The sequence below is a fragment of the Phycodurus eques genome, chromosome 22 (genome assembly GCF_024500275.1).
Source record: "Phycodurus eques isolate BA_2022a chromosome 22, UOR_Pequ_1.1, whole genome shotgun sequence".
NCBI classification, from domain to species: domain Eukaryota; kingdom Metazoa; phylum Chordata; class Actinopteri; order Syngnathiformes; family Syngnathidae; genus Phycodurus; species Phycodurus eques.
In genome coordinates, this window is record NC_084546.1 from 6,785,001 (window position 1) to 6,810,000 (window position 25,000).

A 25,000-nucleotide genomic window follows, 5' to 3' on the forward strand; every position below is an offset into this window, starting at 1 on the left:
AAAAAGCGGCGAAAAGGTTTTAACTCTCACCCAGCGTTTGACAGCCATCCAGCTTCGAGGTGAAGCTGCAGCCGTACGTGTGGACCGGGACGTAAGAAGCCAACGTGTCGAGGACGGGGTCTCGAACGATGACAGCGTAAATGACACCCTGGCCGGGGATGGAACTGAACATCACCGTGCTCATTTCTGTCGAGGACAGCGTCCTAATCTGCAGCCAACAGAAAGAGGAGTTCAATACGTTCAAGTGAAATTACTTAGCTTGTTTGACCATCAGGTTTCGCACCAGTTTGGCGTTCTCTGTCATTCCTTCGACGTCAGCCACGGCCTGGACACCGCGGAAGAGGCTGCGCTCCGACAGGTCGTTCTCGGGCAGGAAGTACTGGTAGACGTCATACTGAAGCCGCCAGCGCGTGTCGGTCCCCGTGGACGTGTCGCAGGACGGAGGAGTGCTGCCCCTGGTGGACACGTAGGAGGAGACTTTTTTTTTTTATTTTTTAGTGGGGATCTTAGAGTAGTAGAACGTCGCTGTTGGGCGGAATCATCGTCTCTCCAAAATCCTTACTAAAAACCGGTGTTCGAGTAGCACATCATAAGTCCTCAAAAGTTCCAATACTTTTGACAAGTAGGCACTGGCTAAAGAGTGATAAAACTGACAAGCACGTGTCAACAACACTGCGGAAAAAAAATGCATATAATGTTAAGAGGGTCTCGTTTTTCCTGATGATTGCAACACCATTTAACCTCACGTTATTGGTCCCAAGTCAATTTGTCGCGCATGCTTTCTGCCATTAAAACGGCATCAGTGTGTGACGGCCGAGGAGAGAATAATAGGTAGTATTCACAGTGGAACAGAACAATCCGGCATTGTGCTCCTTTTGCCCCCACAAGCAGTGCACAAGCTGACGGGAGGGTTTCATACGAGAATCAGTCAACTGTGTCTACTTTGTGACAGTTGACAGCGATTCCTGAGAAGGTGGAGCAAGTACTACCGGCTGAATCAGTTTAGGCGGTGGAGGAGGAAAGGGAGCGACTGAGCACGAGACCCTGAGTGAAAAAAAACTGGATAACATGACGCACATGCGAGCTGTCAGCTGCTGAGCCTGCTGGACAGGAAACTGTTCGGTTACCTCTCATATCCCAGGTTGGCTGGCGCAAACTGGATAGTGGTCTCGAAGAGGTTGTAGCGCAGGTAGACGTTGGGGTCCACGTTCAGATTAAACTCGATGTTACAACCGCCGGGCACAGGGTCTAAAGCGAGGAAGAGGGATGAGATGTCAGGATGACTTGCTGCAGGAAGGCAGGCACATGATCACCAAACACCCACCAGCCAACATTTGGAGCTTCCTCCTCTCAAGAAAACGGACTCACTTCAGTTTATGGTGAAAGCCTTGATTTCACAGAAGCGCAAACAACAACATGCAACTTCCTCACATCTTATGCAACACAGGGCCCAAATCTGACATTTTATTCCTCCCTTTTTAGGGCTCCGACATGAACGCGAAAAAGAAAGTTGATGGCGTACCCGTGCTGGAGAAAGGGAGAGTCACGCCCGTGCCTGTGACTGTGCTTCCGTCGGCGGACAATAGGAACAAAGTGAAGGACGTTTGTCCCGGCAGGAGAGGTAAAAGGATGCCTGTGTCCACAGCCGTCGAAGAGAGACCAAACACTGGTGTCTAAAAACAAAGAACACTGGAAATTAGTTGAGGACTATTAAAGTACATCCCAGCCAGAGGCAAAGGAACCTGTGCAAAAAACATTTGTGGATGTGATGTTCCAATATCACATTTTTGATACTGATGTGCAATTACAGTGAGAAAAAAAAAATTAATTGTAAAGAAAAAAGGAAAAAAAAGGTACGTTAAACGAATGGTACAGAAGGCCAAAAATAGCAACACGATGTCAAAGGAGTATTAATTCATTCCATCAGAATCAGGATTTGTTTGCGTCTATTCAGACAATCCTATCAGTTGATCATTTCATGACAATCTCTGGTGAACTTCAATAACAAAACAAAACAAAATAAAAAATCCTAAAAGCACTCTCAGGATATCCCACCCTATTTACCCCCCCATTAGAACTTATTCGCTTAGTTCACTGGAAAACATGAAATAAATTACGGTCATGCGTCGGCAGATATGGACAGTTGTCATTAAAATTCCATTTGAAGGAAATGCATCTGTGGTGTCTTGATCTTCTATAACTCAATCTAATTATGGTAATAATCATACTGAAGGGTTCCACAAACGACTTGCGCTTTTTGTACACGTTAAATGAATGCCGCATTCATTTCATATGATACAAGCAATTAACAGGAGGAAATGTTTACATTATATTTTGACATTTTGCCCATAAATGTAGCCAAAAAAAAGTGCAGTTCTGCCACCAATATAGTGCCATCTGCACCAAAATCAAGAGTCTTAAGTCATTGCGCTTACCGCAACGTTGTATATTTTCCAAGATAAAGTGCAGTGACTGCTACTGTATGTGACCAGCCTGGCAGCGCTTAGCTTGCCCACAGATGACAACTCTCACAATCCCATCTTTGTTTGTGCGGCACCGCAATGGCCAGAAAATGCCCATTCGATCTGGTTTCCACTGAATTTATCCAATGCGCCACAGAGGTGCTGAGTGGTTACAAGTCACAAGAAATAGCTTTGGAGTCAAAAATAGTCCCCCCCCGGTGATGTTGAATTGATTTATTTATTAACTTGAACCAGAACTTAAATTAGTGTAGAACTTAAAGGTAGCGGTTTAGCTTATTGGAGAGAGTCATCATTTATTTCATATTAATGAGAAATAAGAGTCATACAGAATGTGTTAATCCAGCTCGAGTTTAAGAAAAATCCCCTGTGAAATTCCACTTTTTGAGGGGCTTAGCTCTTCTCCTGTTAAACTCTGACCTTCATTTGCGTCAACACACATTTTCAGCCCCTGACAAATTCCCATTCGTTTGTTTTCCTTTCCCCTTCAAAATAAACGATCTGGAACCAGCTCTGGGACTGGCACGGAGCGGTAGGGTTTGGCCCTGTCGGACCCTCCTCATGACCGCTGCACTCTTCATCATCTGGAAGGGGCTGTAAGAGTCATGCCCAGTCATCTTTGACACTACTTAAATAGCCATGATCTTATCTGACATGCATTTCCACTGCTGCTCATGCAGACGGGATTGTTGGATTATTAGTATCATAACCTGCCAGTACCGAAATAGAGAAATGTGACAGGGTAAAGAAAGGACAACAGTGGAAGACATGCAGCGCGGTTCTTTCTTTCTTCTCGGCATGTGACCATTTGTTACGAGAAGAAGACGCGCTTTGTTTGAGAAAAAGCACACTTTGTGCTCTCTCCCCGTACCACTGTGGCACACAAGTTAGGCTTCACTCTTGGCCAGTCAACGGGCCGAGCTCCAGCCTTTCGGAAACCCGAACTAGAATGTGCTAAAATTGCAGTATAAAAATTGGTTTCAGGTTTTCAGGAAAGTCATAATTGCCAGACTTGCCATAACGGACATCAAGTTTGCTTCTTTGGAGACGGCGTCCCTGCTGGTTGCAGCCAAGTAATGGACTCCGTTTTAAAATAATTCTGAATTAGTTATTACCTTGTTGCAGTAGGAAGTGGTCTGAGCCAGCCTTTGCTGCATGCATGTACATCAAATTCTATTAATTATTCATTTCTATGCTCTTCATTTTGTAGCATTTCTCTTGGCTCAATGCTTCCAGTATTTATTGATTTAACTTTTATTTATCCAGGTAAGACAATTGAGAACAGATTCACAAGAGGTTAATAAAACTGCTGACATAGAGAGTGTGGGTGGTGGGATGCATGGTGAGCAGAGAGTGAAGATTTGTATGTGAAGAGAGATTTTTTTTTTTTTTTTTTTTTTGTCCAATCAGATTTCAGGTTCTGTGTGTTTCCATGTCAATCTAATCTGCCCAGGGCCTTCAAAATCAGTAACGCGAGCCGATGTAACTTAAACTATATTAGCAATTGGACTGTTTCTTTAATCAGATTTCAAATCTGCCCCATGATAACATCAGAATTTTTCTGTCCTCTGATTGGTTGGTCAGAGCAAAGCTGTTCAATTAGCAAGACACATCTGTAGCAATCTGCACACATTATTACATTTAATAATCAGCATCTCTGCTGAGTATGATGTATTTTATTGGAATGTGTTATGTTTTTGTCACGTTATTAGATTCTGCTCAAAACCTCACCCCGAAACTGCTGCATGTTTGTATCGTATTGATGGGTTCGATAATTTGCGATGTGATTGTGGAAGTATCAGGAGGTGGATTAAGTCAGGTAAATGGATTGAACCAAACTTTAGTGTGCCATAGAAAGTGGACTCAGGTGGGACAAAAATGCAAGATGCCGGTCATCGCCTTACGGTGCTGTAGGAGAGCGTGACGTTATGCCGCTGTGTGTGGAACTGCACCGTGGCGAACGCGACCTCTGTGGGAATCCCGGTGGCCACAGCCTGCACTGTCTCATTTGCTGTCACACTAATGTTCTGGAAGGCTCCCGGCAGGAAAACCACCCGGTCTGTCACAAGAGAGATGGTGCGATACATTCAAAACAAAAATAACATTGCCCACGGTATGCAGTTATCCAACTATGACCAGATTCAGAGGAACCAACATGAAAACGTATGATCTGAAGCTGTGAAAAATGAGACTACAAAGTGTCAGCCAAGACGTGACTGATGGGGGCGGTAAAATAAAGGCTGAAAACATCATGTGTCACTGCAGGCCAGACGACCCAAATGAGCAGATTTCTGCCAGCCGCTCGTTGGGTTGAGTCCATATCTTGCAATGACATGAAAAGAATCGAGTTCCTTTGGGGTTGAAGGAGCCAGAGATTGCAGGAGACACAGTAAAATACATTTTACATTCTGCTTCATTTAAAAAAAAAAAAAAAAAAAGGACGAAGAAATGTGATGCATGGAAGATAAATTATTTGCACAAGTTACATGGTCCTTCCTTCCAGGTCAGACTCCAGCTCTGCTCAGCTAGATTTTTTATTCCCCCCCTTCTGATTAAAGTAGAAGCACGTGAATCGTGAGAGCTTGTGTGCTTGTGTGTGTGTGTGTGTGGGGGGGGGGGTGTCACCATTAACCTACATAAACACCTGTTTATATCACTGTAGCCAATTGCTACACAATTGTTTGCGTCAAAAACAACAACAACAGTACTTTCAAAAACAAGGACATGTCGAAGTGACTTCCAAACCTTTGAACTATAGTGTATATTTATAAGGGTGTGTTTGCATGGAACCATTAAATTGTCTGGGTGACTCCCAACTTTTAAACTGTGTGTGTGTGTGTGTGTGTGTATACAATATATATTATATATATGAAGATAGATAGATGAGAATATTTGATTTATCTTTACTAGCCCTTTGAGGTTAGTGCTCATTCCTTGTTTGCACTACTCCAAAAGAAATGTGCATGTTCATGTATATTTGTTATGGTGAGTGTAGCCATTAAGAAAACCCCATTGGCTATCCATTGTAATAAGCTAAAGTTACATGCTGATACGTTTAACGAGGTGGCATGTTAGTGATTTAAATATATGAGTTAGACTTAGACCACAATATGTGTTAAATGGCGTACTAAAAGCAGACTAGTTACTGAACTGTTTACTTACTTTCATCCTGAGCTTGAACTTCACATAATATTGAACGCAGCATCAACAGCCAGTAGAGCCACCGAAACATTATCTCCTTTAATCTGACTACCAAGCAAACACTTTTGACTTATGGACTCGTCAGTCATTTGTAACCTCTACCTCTCCTATGTTTTGCTCGTGAAAATCCCCGCGGGCCAAGAAGCAACATGCTTTTCTGACACAACTTCAATGTTCTTCTGATTGCTGTCTCCTTCTTCGACAGCGCGTAAGGTCTGTGAACCCAACCGCCGCCGCCCCGCCCCTCTGCGCGAGATTTACGGCGTCGCGCGATACTTCGGTCAGAAACGCCCACGATTTATCAGGCTGCTGAGCAAAACGAATAGATGGTGAAAACATGGATTAAATATTTTAATATTAAAGTAATTTACGCATTTTTTTCTGCGCTATTTATAATTAACGTAAATGTTATTGACACGTTATTAAATAAAATAAACTGTACGGTATCGGCCTATGTGAGCTGTAGCTTAATGAATGCAACAAATTGTTTTTAATAATATAATTCATGCTTATTTTTAATTGTCCATGTCACACAGCTTTTCAATCACATGCCGTATAGTCTTTCTTGGTCATGTCACATACAAAATATGCCTCAAAATTCTGACATTTTATTAATGCTATTTTAATTGACACTGAAAGTTACTGGTTATCATTCTGGTTGTAGTAGATGAATTACGTTGTTTTTTTATTTGTACATTTGTTTACCTTATTTAATCATGTAAGGGGTTCAGTTGGTCTTTTTAAGAAGTGAATTGCATGGCTTTAGACCTGCTCCATGTGTAAAGTGCCCTGAGACAACTTCTGTGGAAATTTGGCTCAATATTAATAAAATTGAAAATCTCAGAAAAATGCTGATGGTGCTTCACCCTTAATCAATTTTTAAATTGGCTAGTCACATTTAGTTTTAAGTACAATGCCTGCATACTCGACAAATTTGATTGGTCAAAATTGTACCGCAAATGTTTCTATGGAATTACAACGATCTGAAGAGAAGCAGTGTTGTAGTTTTTTCAAATTCAGTATTCTTATTTTCTTTTCTACATCCTGTGTCAATTCAACTGCAGTTTTGCACAATACTGTATTATAAACTTTCTGATTCGGAGTGAAAACTGCAAAAGAGTTTACGTACATACTTGGGTTAAATTAATATTGCAAAGCTTACAAATTTTGACATTTTTCATTTACTTCACTATGATCAACTGTTACAGCATATTCCTAGCATTCAATTCATTAACCATGTGCGACAAATAAAGCAGTGAAAAAATATGATCCATAAAAACAGAGAGTACTGTATTGGATAGTCATGTATTTATTCTAGCTCACATTTTCCTTGAACTCACTCACACTTTCAAGTTATTGGAAGTGCCGCAGGATTTGCTCGCCACACTGTTAAACCTAAAACAAGTACCAAAAAAAAGGACAAAAGTGATTGTTCAAATGCAGTTCTTGAGGAGGGTCATACAGTAGATGCACTGCCAGTTAAGGGTGGGGTGGGTCCATGGAGGAAAACTGGTGTATCCACAACACATTGTAGTGCAAGCATGGATGGTCAGTCCAGTCTCGACTCTAACTCTTTTGTAAACTGGGTTCACTGTTGGTCAATGGCGGCGAGAGCGACGTGCTCTCTGATGCATCCTCTCTCTTCAGGATCAGGAATGCTTCGCGACTGATTCCGAGCAGCTCTCTCAGTCCTTTGTTCTCCAGCTACAGCACAGAAACACGATGACTACAGTATGATTTCAGTTTCAGAAAGAAATGGTCATTCGCTTTTACCTCGAGCCGTTTGATCCTCTCCTCATCTTCACATATCCGCCCCTCATCCACCTCTATCGCTTTCCTCATGACTGAGGCCATCTCGTTGATCTTGTCGACGTGTGCTTGGAGTTCCTGTGAAGAAACATCAAAATGTGAATGCTGGGCTAATTTCATCTAAAGCAGTGATTTTCAAAGTGTGGTACAAGGGGTCCTTCTAGTGGTAGTCAAAAGAATCACTGCCTAAGTACAGTTCAGTTGTAACTGTTTCAATATATTTGCATTTAATCTTTAAGAACTGTTTGTTTTTAAACATCTATCTAGGTGCATCTGTTGTTTGTTAGTGCTGTACATTTCAATTTAATCATTAAGTACAGTTTTTTTAAAAATATTTAAGCACTGTGTTACTGTTCAAACTGTGCATCATGTCTTAGGTGGTACGTGTTGAAAAACGTTTAAGAACTACTGATCTACAAACACAAAATCAAGCCTCAAGACTTGACTGACCGTTGTGTGCTGCTCCTTCAGCTGGGTCACAATGGTGGGGTCGTCCCTCTTCCTGGCCATAAGCAGCCGAAACATCTGCTCCTTGTATTTGTTCATGATGAGCCCCAGGGCAGACTGGTGTTCCTCCAATGACGTCCGTAGCTCTGCACAAACAGTGACTACAGGATTAGTCAACTTATTACCATAATGGCTTCCTTTTTTTTCCTCACGAAAACCTTTGTTTTCCATCTGGAGAGCTCTAATTTGACGATTTTCCTGTTGGATGCCCAGGATCAGACTGGATCGAGGCCGATGACGTGCAACCTGGTTTAGTGTGTCAATCTCCACTTGATACTGGTAAAAATAAATTAAATCTATGACTCAACAGGAATTATAGACTTCTTAATGCAGTCATTATGTCCTCACCAAAACATCCTACCTGCTTCATGGCATCCACCCGCTTATTGAGAAATGTCGTCTGCTCGATTAACATCTCTGCTGCCTTGTCATGGTTGCGGAGCCTTTCGACCAACGATTTGGCATCAGTCAGGACTTTCTCCAAAGTACAATTCATGTCTGAGGAGATGCAGCACACCATTAGGAATGATGACCTTTTATTAGATTTCAACTCATCTCCTATCTCCCGTCCAAACAGACCGTCTATGTAGCCTCAATTATCGATCAATGCAGATCGTAATAAAACAAGCAACATTTAAACAGCCTCTCAAATAACAAATGCCATTCGTTAGTTCACAGCATAATAATTGTAACTATTAAAACTGTTTTAGTTGCACTTGTCTGCATTCTTCATTCAAAAGAAGACAAACTATTAATGTTGCACTTTCCTAAAAAGAAGAGCTCAGTGGGTGAAATGTTGTGGCTGTTTTGTGCAATTGGGCCATTTAATTTCAATATTTATTTTTGTAAATGGGTAGTGATTTTTAAAAGTATCATTACATATGTTTTCAACGTCTATTTTCAAAGCGTTATCTCTCATTGTTATGAACTTTAAAAGTGGGTACACAGGAGTACACCGTAGCGCTAACCGAGGAAGACCGTTGTATAAACGAAACAATCTACTATTAGACCAAGTAGAACCTAACACTGTATCGTTAAAAGTTCAAGCTAGGTGGAATAAACAAGATCGACATTACCTGGAGAGTCTAAAGAGCACGACATTGGACTTTTAGCTCGGCTACTACTTCCTGTTGATGTTTGGTAGCTAGCATTAGCTACAGCCATAGGCTAGTCCACATAAATGAGGCACAAAATGTGGCTCCTCGTCTTATTACAAGTGGTTACGTCCAAAATACAGTCGCGTTGCAGGGCCGTGAAATTACTGACAGGATTTATAAACGACAATATTCTAGCATACTGTATAATCGTCGAATCTTCTTCGGACTTAAATGGCAGCACGTACATCTCGCAGAATCTCGCGTGGTTACAAACAAGACTCACAAAACGATAACTTGATGACAAACGTTTAATTACGGAAAATAATGTTAAAACATACATTTTTACTACATATGTAATTATTTAGTACAACCAAATGTATTATATGTAATTTCTTGTCACCATATGTGAACCACAGGGTGGCACCACAGACTGGAAGACGATTTGTTTTGCTCACCATTTAACGAAGAAGACATTAAAAAAATGGCGGATAGGCTAACGCAGCTACAAGATGCTGTCAATTCGGTATGGTATGGTATGGCTGAGAATCAATGCATTATTTTGATACATAAGTCCATTTAGAACGTTGTAATAACCTGTGTATTTGGTTTTTTTCCTAGCTTGCAGATCAGTTTTGTAACGCTATCGGGGTCCTTCAACAGTGTGCTCCGCCTGCCTCCTTCAGTAACATTCAAACGTCGATAAACAACGATCAGCCTGCAAACCAAACTGAAGGTGCTCTATTTATGGCTCCTAAAAGCTCTTCATTTAGAGGCATTGGGATAACAGTGAATAATTAAAAAAAAAAAAAAACTACAATGATCAGTGCTTGTAGTGTACAACATCAGACTGACAGGTTTCTTTATAGTTATCAGAGTACACTGTGTTCTTAAGTGCAAGTACAGATACTTGGGGGATAAAACCTAGAAAATAGAAGTATTGATTCAACTCATCTATTCAAGTCAAAAGTACAGACTGTGAAACATACATGCGTCCATTAATAAAAAGTGAGAGTAACTATTTATTCCTAATAAATAACCCGTTTTGATAACTTTGCAAAGTTGGCACAATGAAGAAAAAAAAACTGAACACAACAGTTTCCCTCTATCAACTTCCATAGTGCTCGTAGTGAGGACCCCAAAAAAAATAATCACTGCACACAGCTTTGCTAATGTTGTGAACTAACTTTAAAAAATGCTAAATTAGCCCATGATAACTGAAAAAAATACACCTTATCTTTGTTTTTCTTCAAATTAGACATACTGTAAGAACACCAGATGCTGGGGATTTTTAGATTACACAACACATTTGCCACAACTCATTCTTGGAGCTGACAGAATTTAAATAGTCTAATAAAAAGTTTTAAAATACGACCATAGTTGGCAAATGTCTTTCTTCTCAAAATCTGTTGGCATTGTCATTAATGCTCTCTGATTCACGGTCCTTCATTTTGCTGTTTTTTTGCTTTGTCAGTCTCTTAAGTCATATGCAGCGGTTGAAAGGAAAACAAAGTACACATCTGTTTTCAAATGGAGGGAGTAGTCAAGTCATAAGAAAAATTAATACTCAAAGTACAGATTCCTGAAAAACTGAGTACAGTAACAAAGTATGTGTAGTTTACTTCCCACCACTGACAGTGATAAATAGTATAGCATACTGTAGTTAAAGTCTAGCTACTGAATTTTTTGATGGTGGTTTGTTGTGGATTTTCCAAGTTAACTCTAATCAAACAATGAACTGTTGTCATATTCTACTTTTAGAATACGCTCAGCTGTTTGCTGCCCTGATTGCCAGGACAGCCAAAGATGTGGACGTGCTAATTGACTCTTTGCCGAGCGAGGAGTCCACGGCAGCTCTGCAGGTCGGTGGTCGTTTTACACACCATGGCAGGAGTTCTTCCTTTAGTTTACCATGTGACATCAACCCCATCCATCCATCCATTTTCTGAGCCGCTTGTCCTACATCAACCCCATAAAAAGTTCAATTGAGCACACAAAGACAATTATTACAGTCCCTTTGTTTAAGAAATAGCCCATCCATTCATTTTCTGTTGCTTGTACTTGTTCAGGTTCCAGGTAGCAGGAACATATTGAAGCTGGATAGTTGTGGGACTGGGTACACCCTGGACTGGTTGCCAGTCAACCGCAGAGCACATATGGATAGACAACCATTCATACACACACTTCCGAGCAATTAAGAGTCTTCAGTTAACCTAAGAAGCATCATTTTGGAATGTGGGCGGAAACAGGAGTACCGGAAGAGAACCCACACGAGGACAGGGTAAACATGGAAGCTACACACAGAAATGTTCCAACAAAAATCTGAAATGTTAAGTTAGAAGATTTCAGTCAGCAGAGGGAGCCATATGCAAGGCTCTATTGTTTCTTCCACAGATAAAAGTTGTTTTCTGTCATGAATTTAGACTTTTTCCATTTATGTACTACTTCCTGAAAACTTTTGTATTTATTTATTTATTTTTATTTTTTTAAATCAGCCGGTATTTTTTATGGGGACCATTATTCCTCAAATAGACAACCTAAAATAGTTAGAGTTGCAAAGGAGTGGAAAATCTCCCAAAAGTTTCCAGTAAAATTTTACGAGAAGTTAAGATGAGGAATTTTGGAAATAATAAGCATAAATTTTGTGTTGACATAAGACGACCATGCAAAATAATACAATTAAAAAGCATGACATTGCAACATAATTTATGATGTATGCAGTACTTACTGAGTTTTTAACATTTTATTGAATAATTAATTATTGTATTGAAAAAAAAAATATTATGTCTTTTTGCTAAACGTTTTCAGGAAATGGGCTCGTCATAATCAACTGTACTTGCAGGCAATCAGGTTGTTTTCGTCAGGATTTTCGTCAGGATTATGCTAAAATGTGTATTTTCCCACATATAGTAAATCCCTATGGGCCAACCATAAATTTTGTAAATCCCTGATTTATTGCCATCAATTCCCATGGTAAATTTCCAACAAAGAAAATTCACAGACTTTTGCAACCTTAGCAATGGATGTCATAAAAATAAAATAAAATACAAACTTAAATCCCTGCCAGAACCCATCACATCAGCTTTTAATATGCTGTGTTATGTTCACTTGAATTTCTTGGTTTGGATTATAGTCAACATGCTTTAAAATGTTATTATTACAGATTGTTTTTATGCATGTCAGATGTTCAAAGACATCTGATCTTAATGCTTAACTATTGGAGTATTTATTTTATGAACTTCTTGGAATTCTCATACATGAGCTCATGTTTTACTTTAGGCTTTTTGAGGTGAGATCATGTATTTCCTCATATTTAGTTTGTCCATTTTGCGGCACACACACAAATATATCCCTTGGCACACAAACGGACTGGAAGATTGCGACACTATTGTGCTACTCCTCATTAGGCGGCCAGCCTGCGGCAGCTGGAGGAGGAGAACCACGAGGCCGCGGCCCGTCTGAAGGAGGTGGTCACCCGTGGCGACATGCTGCTGGAGAAGATCCAGAGCGCCCTGGCAGACATTGCCCAGTCTCAGCTCCGCACCCGCAACGGCGCGGCCAGCCAGCCTTCACCTGCTGAATCCTGACCTGCTCCAAACAGCCCCGTGTCATATCATTACTGATCTTTTTATTTATAACACTCAGCTGCCAGCCTCACAACCCATGCGGGATCTGTCTGTCAGGTGAACAAAAGCCATATTTGAATCACTTTACACTTTTACATAAACTCAAATGTTTACTTGGGGAAAACAGTATTGTCTGGCTGGAGTTCAGTTTTGTATGTTGGTTTTGTAAATATTTATGACCAGAGGGCTGATTCGTAAATAAGCTTAGTATAATTTTATGGTCTAATGGGTGTTTTTGTTAAATAAAGCTTGAATAAACAATTTTGTTTACACACAAGTATTCCTGTAGTTTGGTAACATAGCAAGCAATGGCAGGATATTTATTGTCGAAGTGTGTTTTCACAAGCAATGCTTTTCTCTCTGGGAAAAATAGGAAGTTAGTGGCTTTTTTAAAAGCATATTCCCCAACTTTTGAATGTTTCATAAGCAGTACATAAATAGCAGTGGGAACATGTCAAGCTGGAAAACAGACGCGTTGATACAGATCATGTTTGGGGCACCTCAAGTAACAACACATTGAAGTCAACTCCAAGGCCACAGGGTGCATTGGTCCAAAAATTTAAAATAGAAGCTGCGTCACAGCCCGGTGGGCAATGTTGATGTTAGATTTATTTTGAAAAAAGAAGTCTTTTGTTGAAAACCACACCCAGAATAAAAAGTGTCAGCAGGTCACACCCACATGCATGCTCACTGACATTATGCCTCTTTCATTAAAAAGCAATAAAGTTGCCCAAATATGGAGACTTTCACGAAGCTATTCATGGCAACCTGTCCCTAGCGACGTCACTTCAACACGTTTGCCATTTGAAATCCTGGTAAGTCTCTAAATGACCTTTTATTGTCCTTAATTGAGTCATGGCTTGAAGGACTTAAGTAGTTGTTGTTTTTAATGTGTTGTTTAAAACGTGATTATAACAACATTAACAATAGTATGCAATTATGATGGAGTAACAAAAATAAATTGCTTAAAAGTGGAAGCAGTGACTTTCATTATCGCAAACGTTTGCCAGTCTAATGAATCTGCGTCCAAGCGCACCGAACGAAGGGGCGTATCCGAGCCCCCCTGTTGGCCGACACACTTGTCAACCTCGAAAATCCACCTCGCGTGATTGGTCATTTACACTTTATCCACCACTGATTGGTTTGAGTTGACGTCACTCGAAAGCTACGCCATTGCGTAACTGCAGCGTCTGATGAGCCGGACGGTCTCAGGAAACAGAAGCCACCTTTTTCATATTATATATATATATATATATATATATGTGTGTTTTCACCATTTAAGACGGGACGACCGCCGCACTCAGACACCAGAGGTGGACAAATGAAGGCAGTTTATTTTTTAAAAATATAATTTGATATTCCCCTTTCTTTCAACAAATGAGCCATGTTTTGTTTTTGATATCGGCTGTGTTTACTGTGTAGCTGCATAGAGGTTCCCCCGTTAAGGGTACCAGTTAGCTAAAGAACTGGAGCCTCCAGCCTTTTCTGCCTACATTTCTTGGGCAGAAAAGACGTTTTAATTCAATATATTTTCGTTTCCCCTGGGTCGTGGGGCTGGCGCCGAGCCAATAATTGACTCTGGAGCCGGACACGGAGGTAGGTTGAGCCCATGGTATTTGTAAAAGTAGTGGCTATTTTTACACTGTTTGCTAATGGAACCTGGCGCAAATGCAATACGGCGAGCATGAGATATAACCTTTTCATTGAGTTACTTATCTGTAAAAAAAAAAAAAAAAAAAAATAGGAGGCACCAGTACCAACAGTGGCGAGGTGCTTATATAGGGTGGGACGAAAATAGGTATGCACTTTAAAATGTAGTTTTTTTTTCCTGAAATGTTTACCTTCCTTCCCTCAGTCTACTTGCTTTTTATTCTTGCATCCTTCCTTCGATATTTCCTTTGCTGAATCCTGCTTTCCTTCCTTTGTTCCTCCTACCTTGCTTTCTGACCTCTTTCCTGCCTTCCTTGCCCTCAGACTTACTTTTTCTTGGCATCTTTACCTTCCTGACCTCCCTCTGTCCTTCCCTCAGAATTTATTTTTATTCCTCCCTTCCTTTGCTTAAACCTCCTTTTATTCCTTCCTTCCTTTTCTTGACTTCCCACTATCACGCCTATTTTTTATTGATGCATCCATCCTTCCATCTCTTCCTGCCTTCCTTCCGTCACACTTGTTTTATATTCATGTGTCCTTCCATCCTTCCTTCACTTAAACTTTCTTTCCTACCGACTTACCTTCCCTCCGTACCTCCTTGCCTTTCTTCCCTCAGACCTGCTTTTTATTTTATTTTCGTTATACTTTTTTTCCTTCATTCTTTCCTTCCTTACTTGATTTTCTTTCCTGCCTTCCTTCTTTCTCTCACACCTCTTTAATAAGTCCTTCCTTCCTATGCTGAAACCTGCTTTTGTGCCTTCCTTCCTTCCCATTTGAATTCTGCCTTGATAAAGCTGATATCCTAAGTCTGCAATGAGCTCTAATAGTTTTGTCCCTCTTATGTACTGTAAGTGTAATAACCAAAACATTAAAAATGCCTCTGATGCAAATTAAAATAATAATAATAGAAACAAATACATATTTTTTGGTCAGTATTTTCATCTAAACAGCCTTATCCATTATTAGTGTGCGACTGTGATTTGGTACCCATTTCTTGCATTGTGTGGGATATTTTGTTTTATTTTTTATTAAAAAGTTATGGTAGGCATTTCCTAACTAACCGGATAAATTGATTGCCATTTTTAATGCAGCAAGAATCATGATATCTGTTCTTCATCCTGCTTTTTGTTGTTGTTAGTCATGTATGTCTAGCCCATTCCTCTCCTTAGTGTCATGACTGGACTCTTTCATTCAGGGATGGAAAGTTTCCTGGCAGGTCTCTTTGCAGTCCTTTTAAGGGTGGCGCATGTGCACGAGTCTGTTTCTATGTCTGTACTGCGTATGGTATGGATACTTGACACCAAATGGAATGTAAAAGTTCTATGTACAACACATACGATTTTAGAAGAGTTTCTTCAGGTAAACACCCTAGTTTGCTGCTTCTTCTCCACTCATTACAAACTTCCCCATTTACTGATTTTATTTTGTTTTGGGTTTTTTTGTTTTGTTTTACTCCGAAGCAAATCAGGAAGTTTCTTGTTTTTGGGAAATTGTTGTGGCTGGGTCGAGACAAAACACAGCCTCCTATCTCTGGCTAATCTAATCAAGACCACACAAACTTTTCCACTGGCATCCTGTCGAAAGGTTTTGATGATGCGCCGTATGGTACGCGTCCACCCGCTTCCTTTTTTGCCGCATTGTCTGTTCTTGTTACAATGTCACCACTAAGGAACTAACGCCCCGGAACACAACCTATGCTGGTCCACTCATATTTTCCCACAGGAAATAATGGAAGTAGAAATAATTTGCTCCATCATAAAACCTTGTATTACCTATGCAGACAAATCAAATTAAGCTCTAACATGATACGAATGGTAACCACTGAGTCCACCGTGTTGCCCTGTAAAACCTTAGAGCCCGATTTTCCCCCAAAACTTGACAATGTAGTGTTATGTAGTACATGGCATGACACCTCGTCCCCTTGTGTGTTTCTAACAGGATAGTATGGCCATGACAGGAGGGACTGCAACCACCCTCCCGATGAGCAACCACACCCGAGAGAGGGTGACCGTGGCCAAGCTGACGCTGGAGAACTTCTACAGCACGCTGCTCACCCAGCACGAGGAGCGCGAGATGAGGCGAGGCCAACCCTCCCATCCCTCCGGTTAACGACACGCTCTTGGCTCTTAACTTGGACGAGTATCAATGCTCCGCAAACAATTACCGCGCGCAAAAATATATCTGTTTAACGCGTCCCGTGTCATGCCGCCAGCCACATGTTGAGGAGTTTGGTTTCAAACAAATGGCAATCGCGTTACCTGGGAGCTGATCTCGTGTGCAAACACCACAGCAAAGAGTTTTTTTTTTGGTCAGAATCTGAAACTTTTCATTCGCTTCATCCCTCCCTGTTGCCCAAATTTCTTCTAATTTATTGAGCATTTGAAAGGAGTTCAGTGAACCACAGCATAATGATGTTGATTGGTATTGTTGGAAAAGCACATTCACATTTGATCGAGTAAAATTATGACTTTATTCTTGTCATACTCCCAAGTTTATTCTCTAAAATTAAAATTATTTGTCTTCTAATATTGTCTTTTTTCCCCCCAAATAGAATTTGGAATTAATTCTTGTAAAATTCCATCTTTTCTTACAACTATTCACATGAAAAACAATTCTTTTAATCCAACTTCTCTTCAAGTAAAACTACCTTTATTGACATAAATCAAGATATTTTTTTCTGGACAACCTTATTAATGTAAAATTAAAAGTCAGTGAAAGTAAGTCTCAGACTTAAACGTGAATTAAAGCTCTCTCGTGCTAACATTGAGTTGTTTTTTCTGTTGTTAGGCAGAAGAAGCTGGAGAAGGCCATGGATGACGAGGGTTTACCAGACGAGGAGGTAAAGTTTGCATTTCTTATGCGTTAATGTATGTGTACATATTCGAAGTACTTTTTTCAATATTTACCATCTACACCAAGTAGGAAGTCTTTTTCGTTGTTTATCATTTTCTGATAGCGTATCCTCTTCGTTTGGCAGAAAGTAATGCGACGTTCACAGCATGCTCGCAAGGAGACCGAGTTTTTGAGGTTGAAGAGGACGCGGCTAGGCTTGGATGACTTTGAGTCCCTTAAAGTCATCGGACGTGGTGCTTTTGGAGAGGTACGCTAAAGAATTGTTATTATTATAGTTTTTTGTATTCTACGGTTACTGTCTTTCATCCGTGTTGCTTCTGTTTCTCCCGGCAGGTACGTTTGGTGCAAAAAAAGGACACAGGGCACATTTACGCCATGAAGATTTTACGAAAAGCAGACATGCTGGAGAAAGAGCAGGTAAAGTATTTTAAATTGCTTTTACGTTTGAGTTATGGTTAATTTTCCACTTCTGTGCAGGTTGCTCACATCCGGGCAGAGAGGGATATTCTCGTGGAGGCAGACAGCGCATGGGTGGTGAAGATGTTTTACAGCTTCCAGGACAAGAGGAACCTCTACCTCATCATGGAATTTCTGCCTGGAGGTGTGGACTTAGACTTAGATGATTGAAAATCACAGCAGGACTCACTGAAAGGGGACATATTACAGAAAATTGACTTTTGAATGACTTGGACAAACAACAATTTTCGTAACTCGAAATACTGAAATTATCTTTCTCCATTGAAATGAACGGAAGCACCATTAATCATTAAACTGAGAGTGGTATTAAACGGCTTGAGTCCTCTTTTTTTGAAGAATTCTTCTCTATTTGCCTGATTGCTGCTTGTTGTGACGTTAGTTGGGTTCACGGGCACCATACAGTGCTCATGTCGTTTGAATTTTTCCTCGCAAGTCAAAGCAAAAATCGGCCAAACAACGGCTCGTATCTCGAAAGCCCTTGTCAGTCGGGTCACTTGTATCTCAAGGCACCACTGTACTGCGACCTCGTTGCTAGGCGACATGATGACGCTCCTGATGAAGAAGGACACCCTGTCCGAAGAGGCCACCCAGTTCTACATCGCTGAGACGGTCCTGGCCATCGACTCCATCCACCAGCTGGGCTTCATCCACAGAGATATCAAACCGGACAACCTGCTGCTCGACTCCAGGGTGAGGCAAAAACATGCACAATTCTTCGATATGTGTCATGGAGTCTTATCTGAGATCGAACGCAATGTCGTTCCACAAGAATTTTGCACTCATGGATGTCACCTAAATGTTTTTTTCTCACAGGGACATGTGAAGCTGTCTGATTTTGGCTTGTGTACTGGACTGAAGAAAGCCCACCGCACAGAATTTTACCGAAACCTGACACACAACCCACCCAGTGACTTTTGTTAGTATCGCACATTTTCCTCTAACGAAATATTGAACATTCATATCAAGGTGGAAGCTATTGTGAATGGCACTTCATGGTCTTTTTTCTTCTTTGTGTTTCTGCAGCCTTTCAAAACATGAACTCCAAGCGGAAAGCAGAAACCTGGAAGAAGAACCGGAGACAGCTGGTGGGGCTCTGAGTTTTTCCTGATATACGCTCTATACACACAACTAGTAATTTGGTAATTAGGTGTTTTGGAGACCTAACTAACTGGATTTATAGACTTTTGTCTCAATACACTTTACAATTATACACTGTATGTTTGTTTGTTTGAGTGCATGTGGAGACCATGAAAATGAACAAAATGGGCAGTCGAGTATGCTGTCTGATACTAGAGTCCCCCCTGCAGGTCATTTATTATAGCCCAGAGGTGTCCAAACGTCTTCCTCCGAGGGCTGCATCCAGAAATATCCCTGGTACGGTATATCCCTAATTATTTGTTTTCCTTCTCTGTGTGCCTTTCAGGCTTATTCCACGGTGGGAACGCCAGACTACATCGCCCCCGAAGTTTTCATACAGACAGGCTACAACAAGCTGTGTGACTGGTGGTCTTTAGGGGTCATCATGTACGAGATGCTGATTGGTAAGCATGGGAAAGATGTGGAGTGTAGCGAGTGTAAACTGACTGGGCTCTTTTCAGGCTATCCGCCGTTTTGCTCTGAGACGCCGCAGGAAACGTACAGGAAAGTGATGAACTGGAAGGAGACCCTTGTGTTTCCCCCCGAAGTCCCGATCTCAGAGAGAGCTAAGGACTTGATACTGCGGTATGTGCCGTATTTCAATTTTAAAATTCAAGTCAAAACAGTAGGTCAAGAACAGCTGTAGACTAGAAGTGTGGCAGGTGAATAAAATGCTGTGTGAATTTAGATTGGATCAAGGACAGCTTGAAATTATGTAAATGCGATGGAAATTGAAATATTTTGCTCCTTCCCAAAAGAAAGATCATTAAAAAGAAAAATGTACTCTCATAAAATCTCTTTTTCTTGGCAGAAAAACGTTGAGAACTCAGGTATGCGTAGACAATTTTAATTCATATTTCACGTTTACTGAGGCACCATAGAGACAATATTAGATGCCAAATACTAGAAAAAGTTAGGCTTAGCAAAATACGGGACCTTAATAGACGATGCTGTGTTAACCCCAGTGTGATCATCTTCAGTACATTCTGGCTCAATGACAGCGTCTTTCAACATCCACAGGAATTTCAATATGTAGTTTCTTCGTTATGTTCATAGCAGGCTTTTCCCTGGCTAAAATGTGAGGCGGGCGTGGTACCATTCTGATCATTCGCACGCGTGCGTCTGCAGCTCAAACAAACCTTTTCTGTGAAGGATTTCCAAGCGTTTTATTGTTTTTTTTATTTTTATTTATTTATTTTTTAAGGTTTTGATTTTCTTAAATCATGTTATACTAAAAGTTCAAATCAAAACTCAGGAACCATGTACGATATTATGTAAAGATGTGCAGTTAACGATGTAATTAAATAACGAGCGTCTTGAATGCATTTGTCTTTTTCTGTTGCTGACTCATTGATAGCAGTTATCTCCCAGTCTTTTAAGGTATCCAGGATGGAGTTTGTGGACAGCTGTTTCACAAGAGCACCAGCAAGTGCAACAATGCAAACCTGGAATGATTAGGGGGAAAAACGTGTTATAATTCCTGTAAATTATGGCTGAAATCACTGAATTTACAGAAAATGTATCATTGTGTCGGAGCTTTTCGAGCCAGAGGCAGCCACTTCCGAATTTGATATGCAGTTAAAACGCTGTGTAGTTATCAGTTTTCTGTTTTTGTTTCAGGTATTGCACTGATGCTGAGAACAGAGTTGGGGCTGGCAGTGTGGAGGAGATCAAAAGCCATCAGTTTTTTGAGTCCGTCGACTGGGAACACATCAGGTACTTTTGATTTTGTTTATATACCCCCCCCCCCCCCCCCCCCACACACACACACAGACCACCACCTTTTCTGAATAATAATGGATCTCCCTCACAGAGAGCGTCCTGCGGCCATCTCCATTGAGATAAAAAGCATCGACGACACCTCCAATTTTGATGAGTTCCCGGAATCAGACATCCTCCAGCCAGGTATGAAACGCTTTCCACATTTGTAATTATAGTGGTGCCTTGCGGTATGACCTAAATCTGTTCCGTGACCAGGCTCGTAACCGAAAACACTCAAATCTCTTATCATCTTTCCCCAGTATAATGAATGGAAGTACCATTAATCTGTGCCAGCCACCCCACAAAAAAATAACACAGACGTTCTTTTTTTGTGTTTAATAAAAACATACAGTAATTACACAATTAAATAGAATGTCAAGAATTTAAGTTTTTTCCACATTTTTTTGCTTCAATTCAATGGTCATTGTGCTGCTCCTTCTGGTGTCCATGCGTTGGCCACCTGGGGCCAGTATAATACATGCAAACATACGGATATGCAGGGAGACGGTCACAACTCCTCAGTAAGCCGCAGTAATATTAGTCATTCTTCGCAGAGGATAAAGAATATTCCTGTGATTATTGGTATATTACCTGTCTACATATGTGTTTAATATGCGTTGCTTAAATGGTTATAACACCGTGACACTGATGCTGTTTGTTAGCTTCTGATTGTTGCTATTTCTAAGGGCAAAGCTGTGTGTTTGTTTTAACTATACGTGTCATTTTGTTTGTTTTATGTTTAGTTTGACAGTAAACTTTAACAGAATTGTTCACAATTTGCCAATTTGTTTCTTCTTTCTTGTGAAGTAAGTTGATTTGACTGCCACAACCCAGCACTCGCATCTCAAATTTTTGCTGGCAAGTCAAAGCAAAAAAAATCAGCCAAACGACTCTCGAAAAACTTGGAAGTCGGGTCACTTGTATTTCAAGACACCATTATACCACAAATTGTAATCTTAGATTCATGCTTTGCTCCTGCTGATGACCTCACTGCTTTCTTTTTTTGTTTCATCTTAGCCAATGCAACTGAACCTGACTTCAAGTCCAAGGATTGGGTGTTCCTCAACTACACTTACAAACGCTTCGAGGGCCTGACTCAAAGAGGCACCATTCCCACATACATGAAGCCAGGGAAGGCCTGACAGGCTCAAACAGGGAGTACAAAAAAAAGACATTCGCGGACGTAACAGGGTCGGGCCCTCGGAGGCCCTCGCTGGTGCTGAAGGCCGAGCCGCCTCTCAGTCTACTTGTAAACCGCCCTTGCGCCACCAAGAATTAAGCTCTGCTCTGCCGCCACTGAAGGAGTTACCACGTTACCTGTGGTCGGTTTACGTGCTATACTGTACATGAGCCATGTGTAGCCTGCAGCTCTCAGGCCAGCTCAAGTCAACAAACCATACGTGCAGGCGTCGCCTCAAAAACGACTGCGTGCCAATCACTGCTTTGACACGTTGATAGTTTGAACACTGGTCGTTATAAACTAGCTCATATGCAAAACAAGTACTGGGTACTGAACATACGCTGCAGTCGCACTCTGGAAGGTTTCAGCATGATTAGCAATGTTTTGCCCATCCTTGTTGGCTATTGTGTGTTTTCTCTGATAGTGTTCTTTGCTTTAATGGAAGCAAGTCATCCACTTGAGAAAATTAAAAAATAAGCGCCACACCTCAAATACATGATGAGCTCGTCCCAATTTACTCACAAATGTAAAAAAAACCAACAAAGAATCTGGGCCTGTTTTCTGGGGGGAACATATCCTCCTTATTTGCTGAAAAACTGCCAAGAAACTATATTAAAGTGAGGGGAGGACCTTCTATTCAAAAGACTAAAGCCCTGTCACTACAAAGTAGTGCTTTGCCATCAGTAGACAAAATATATATATATATATATATATATATATATATATATTTTTTTTTTTTTTGGGGGGGTGCATCAATTGTGGATTTTCGCTGTTTGCGAGGGATTACTGTTTTATTCTGTTTCATGAATGGTAAAAGGTGGATACAAAGGGTTGATTGTAGCTTATGCCATCTAGTGGAAGAACATTTAATTGCGCTCCCTGTCACTATATATGTGTGTGTGTGTGTGTGTGTGTGTGTGTATGTGTATATATATATATATATATATATATATATATATATATATATATATATATATATACATACACACACACAGTCAAACTTAATTTTTAGACCAATTAAGTGAAATTAGACAATTTCCTACAGCACACCTGATGATCTCCTGTCGCACCCAGGTTGGTAATCAATGCCTGGTACTCTGCAGTTGTGTAACTAATCAACCAAGGCCACTTTTTTTTCCACTTTTTGAGGAAATAGGGTATTTCTCACACTTGTTGAAAATCCAAATAATATGTGGTTGTACAGCAGTTGAAGATTTGGGATTTCAGTTGCGTCCAAGTGTAAAAAGGGTAGACTTTAGGTATTACAGGGTAAATAAAGTACGCTTGAAAAAAAAAACAAGAGTAGCTTTAAGGAACCAGGGATGTCATTCTAGTGAGTAATTCCATCATTTAATTTCCAGGTACAGGTTTAGTTTCACCTAAAAGCAGAACAAATCATGCTGAAATCTTCCTCGTGCTCCATCAGATGACCCCAGAGAGAGAAAGTAACGTTAATGATCATTCTTAACAATATTTCTGCCCCTTGATTTTTTTCTTTGAATCAGACGAGGCCTAATCACTTCCTTCTTAGAAGTGCCTTTGCATATAGCTGGTAAATAATACTGTATCAATGTTATTTGCAATTAATGTAATTTTTTTTTCCAAGAGAAAAGTTGATTTTAAGAGGGCTGTCAAAAATAAAGGGAATAGATTTTAGGTCAGCTTCACAGACAAAACAACTCATATGAGTTAAAAACAAGCAATAAAGTTGATGAAACAGCGGTTTAGTGAAATGACAGTATTTTTTATGGCATAGATAAGAAAGGAACCTCATAAAATGATGTGCGTCAAAGCAAACAATAGACAAAGAAGACGATACATTCAACTAGAACACATTAACATGGGAAACACCTTCCTATTTAATTTCATTTGTCATTTCGACGCCCCATACTATGAAAGAAAAAGCTTACATTTTTTTTTTATATTGAATTAACATTTGAATTTATATTTGCTCCAAGTTGCACATCTCTGATTTATAAAAAAAAAAAAAAAAAGCTACCAAAGATCACATTATTGTGATGTGACCATGAATCAAGATGTAGCTTAAGCTTAATGCACTTAACCTTAAACTACCTTAAAGTATTAATATAATCCTACACATGTCCAAATGCTGTTAAAATTCACTATCTTGTTAAAAAAATGTGCAAGACACAAGAGGTAAACATGCTGAAGTTGTTCCCATTTTCACCACACGATGGTGCCATTGCTGCAGAAGGAATTGAGGCTATCGTCAACTAATTCTGTTGAAATCATGCAGAAGTTAGACAGTTCAGTAGAAGCAATCGATATAGATTATGATCTGTATATTTTAGCGTTATTTATTATATGTATGTATCTAAATAAAATCTTTATCCTTGTATTTTTAACCCATTGGAATATAATTATTATGCATTTGAACCAACAGTTACATATTATTTAGGGAACTAATGTGTTTTAAATAAACACAAAATAGATCCTAAAAGATGGGATTTATATTTTCATGGGACAACACTGAAGAAATGACACTTTGCTACAAAGCAAAATAACTCCGCACAGCCTTTTCATTTCTAAACTGCTTGCAACAAAAGTGCGTACACCCCTCAGTGAAACTGCTTAAATTGGGCCCAATGAGCCACTTTGTCTCATTAGTGTTAATAGGTGTCAGATGTGATTGGGGAGCAGGCGTGTTCAATTAGGTGTTATCACTCTCACACTCTCATGCTTCTCATCCATCCATCCATTTTCTGAGCCGCTTATCCTCACAAGGGTGCCAGCTATTAACGGGCAGGAGGCAGGGTACACCCTGAACTGGTTGCCACCCCATTGCTGGGCACATATCAGCAAACATTTGCACTCACATTCACACCTACGCGCAATTAGAACTGTGAGGCAGACGCTCTAAAAAATAGTGACGTCTCATAATAAAATGGTTCTGAAAATGTGAGGGGAGATACTGTTAGATGAGTTACCATAGTAAGTAAAGGACCAAACAAGTCTTATTTTATGTGTTGGTGGTCACATCATCTGAAACAAAAAGAAAAAAACTCATTGCAATAAAGAGTCAGGACAATGTTGTTGGATTTATTTATGTGATGATGTGTTCGTATGTTTATTGTAGCCCAGTGAAAAGAGGTCACAGGGGAAATGCTAGTAATATATTCATATGGTAACGTTTTATGTTAATATGACAAAATAAAAAAAATCTTAACTCATTGAGTGTATTGAGTTTCAAATTTATTGTCTTCA

General features: G+C 40.2%; 4 protein-coding genes across 8 annotated transcripts in view; 2 read left to right on the forward strand and 2 right to left on the reverse strand.

Annotated features, from left to right (window-relative positions):
* tm7sf3 (transmembrane 7 superfamily member 3) overlaps window positions 1-5,899 on the reverse strand; it is a 9,835-nt gene extending 3,936 nt beyond the window's left edge. For both annotated transcript variants that reach the window (XM_061667571.1, XM_061667570.1), the window contains exons 1-6: window positions 5,643-5,899; window positions 4,385-4,539; window positions 1,523-1,673; window positions 1,128-1,248; window positions 284-455; window positions 31-208 (exon numbers count right to left, since the gene is read on the reverse strand). In XM_061667571.1, the coding sequence (XP_061523555.1) occupies window positions 31-208; window positions 284-455; window positions 1,128-1,248; window positions 1,523-1,673; window positions 4,385-4,539; window positions 5,643-5,712 (847 nt within the window). In that variant the 5' untranslated portion in view covers window positions 5,713-5,899. The remainder of the gene's footprint in view (window positions 1-30; window positions 209-283; window positions 456-1,127; window positions 1,249-1,522; window positions 1,674-4,384; window positions 4,540-5,642) is intronic.
* A 1,073-nt stretch (window positions 5,900-6,972) lies between these two features.
* fgfr1op2 (FGFR1 oncogene partner 2) lies at window positions 6,973-9,351 on the reverse strand. Of its 3 annotated transcripts, XM_061667864.1 has the most exons (6): window positions 9,074-9,343; window positions 8,359-8,495; window positions 8,156-8,273; window positions 7,941-8,083; window positions 7,455-7,568; window positions 6,973-7,385 (listed from the first exon to the last, which is right to left on the reverse strand). In XM_061667864.1, exons 1-6 carry the CDS (start codon window positions 9,159-9,161, stop codon window positions 7,248-7,250), a joined length of 738 nt encoding a protein of 245 aa, XP_061523848.1. In that variant the 5' UTR covers window positions 9,162-9,343; the 3' UTR covers window positions 6,973-7,247. The 3 variants fall into 3 exon arrangements, with proteins under 3 accessions (XP_061523848.1, XP_061523849.1, XP_061523847.1); XM_061667865.1 differs by having other exon boundaries at window positions 7,941-8,273; window positions 9,295-9,351; XM_061667863.1 differs by having other exon boundaries at window positions 7,941-8,273.
* A 184-nt stretch (window positions 9,352-9,535) lies between these two features.
* med21 (mediator complex subunit 21) lies at window positions 9,536-12,983 on the forward strand. The gene is made up of 4 exons (XM_061667794.1): window positions 9,536-9,617; window positions 9,713-9,827; window positions 10,853-10,953; window positions 12,499-12,983. Exons 1-4 carry the CDS (start codon window positions 9,576-9,578, stop codon window positions 12,676-12,678), a joined length of 438 nt encoding a protein of 145 aa, XP_061523778.1. The 5' UTR covers window positions 9,536-9,575; the 3' UTR covers window positions 12,679-12,983.
* A 427-nt stretch (window positions 12,984-13,410) lies between these two features.
* Window positions 13,411-24,966, forward strand: LOC133397091 (serine/threonine-protein kinase 38-like). Of its 2 annotated transcripts, none has more exons than XM_061667572.1 (14): window positions 13,411-13,532; window positions 16,306-16,445; window positions 17,155-17,206; window positions 17,345-17,467; window positions 17,554-17,637; window positions 17,698-17,821; window positions 18,233-18,387; window positions 18,511-18,613; window positions 18,721-18,782; window positions 19,121-19,238; window positions 19,296-19,419; window positions 20,455-20,550; window positions 20,648-20,739; window positions 21,613-24,966. In XM_061667572.1, exons 1-14 carry the CDS (start codon window positions 13,416-13,418, stop codon window positions 21,735-21,737), a joined length of 1,515 nt encoding a protein of 504 aa, XP_061523556.1. In that variant the 5' UTR covers window positions 13,411-13,415; the 3' UTR covers window positions 21,738-24,966. The 2 variants fall into 2 exon arrangements, with proteins under 2 accessions (XP_061523556.1, XP_061523557.1); XM_061667573.1 differs by lacking the exon at window positions 13,411-13,532 and adding an exon at window positions 13,907-14,313.
* The last annotated feature ends 34 nt before the right edge of the window (window positions 24,967-25,000 follow it).

Bases quoted from the DNA above. Each gene is read 5' to 3' on its own strand.
- med21 (XM_061667794.1), top strand. From the start codon at position 9,576: ATGGCGGATAGGCTAACGCAGCTACAAGATGCTGTCAATTCG. The intron at 9,618-9,712 runs GTATGGTATGGT...TTTTTTTCCTAG, and splicing joins TACAAGATGCTGTCAATTCG to CTTGCAGATCAGTTTTGTAA. The intron at 9,828-10,852 runs GTGCTCTATTTA...TTCTACTTTTAG, and splicing joins GCCTGCAAACCAAACTGAAG to AATACGCTCAGCTGTTTGCT.
- LOC133397091 (XM_061667572.1), top strand. From the start codon at position 13,416: ATGCCTCTTTCATTAAAAAGCAATAAAGTTGCCCAAATATGGAGACTT. The intron at 17,822-18,232 runs GTGTGGACTTAG...CCTCGTTGCTAG, and splicing joins CATGGAATTTCTGCCTGGAG to GCGACATGATGACGCTCCTG. The intron at 20,551-20,647 runs GTACTTTTGATT...TCTCCCTCACAG, and splicing joins GTCGACTGGGAACACATCAG to AGAGCGTCCTGCGGCCATCT.
- fgfr1op2 (XM_061667863.1), bottom strand. From the start codon at position 9,161: ATGGCTGTAGCTAATGCTAGCTACCAAACATCAACAGGAAGTAGTAGC. The intron at 8,496-9,073 runs GTAATGTCGATC...GCATCTCCTCAG, and splicing joins GTGCTCTTTAGACTCTCCAG to ACATGAATTGTACTTTGGAG. The intron at 7,386-7,454 runs GTAAAAGCGAAT...TCTGTGCTGTAG, and splicing joins AGAGGATCAAACGGCTCGAG to CTGGAGAACAAAGGACTGAG.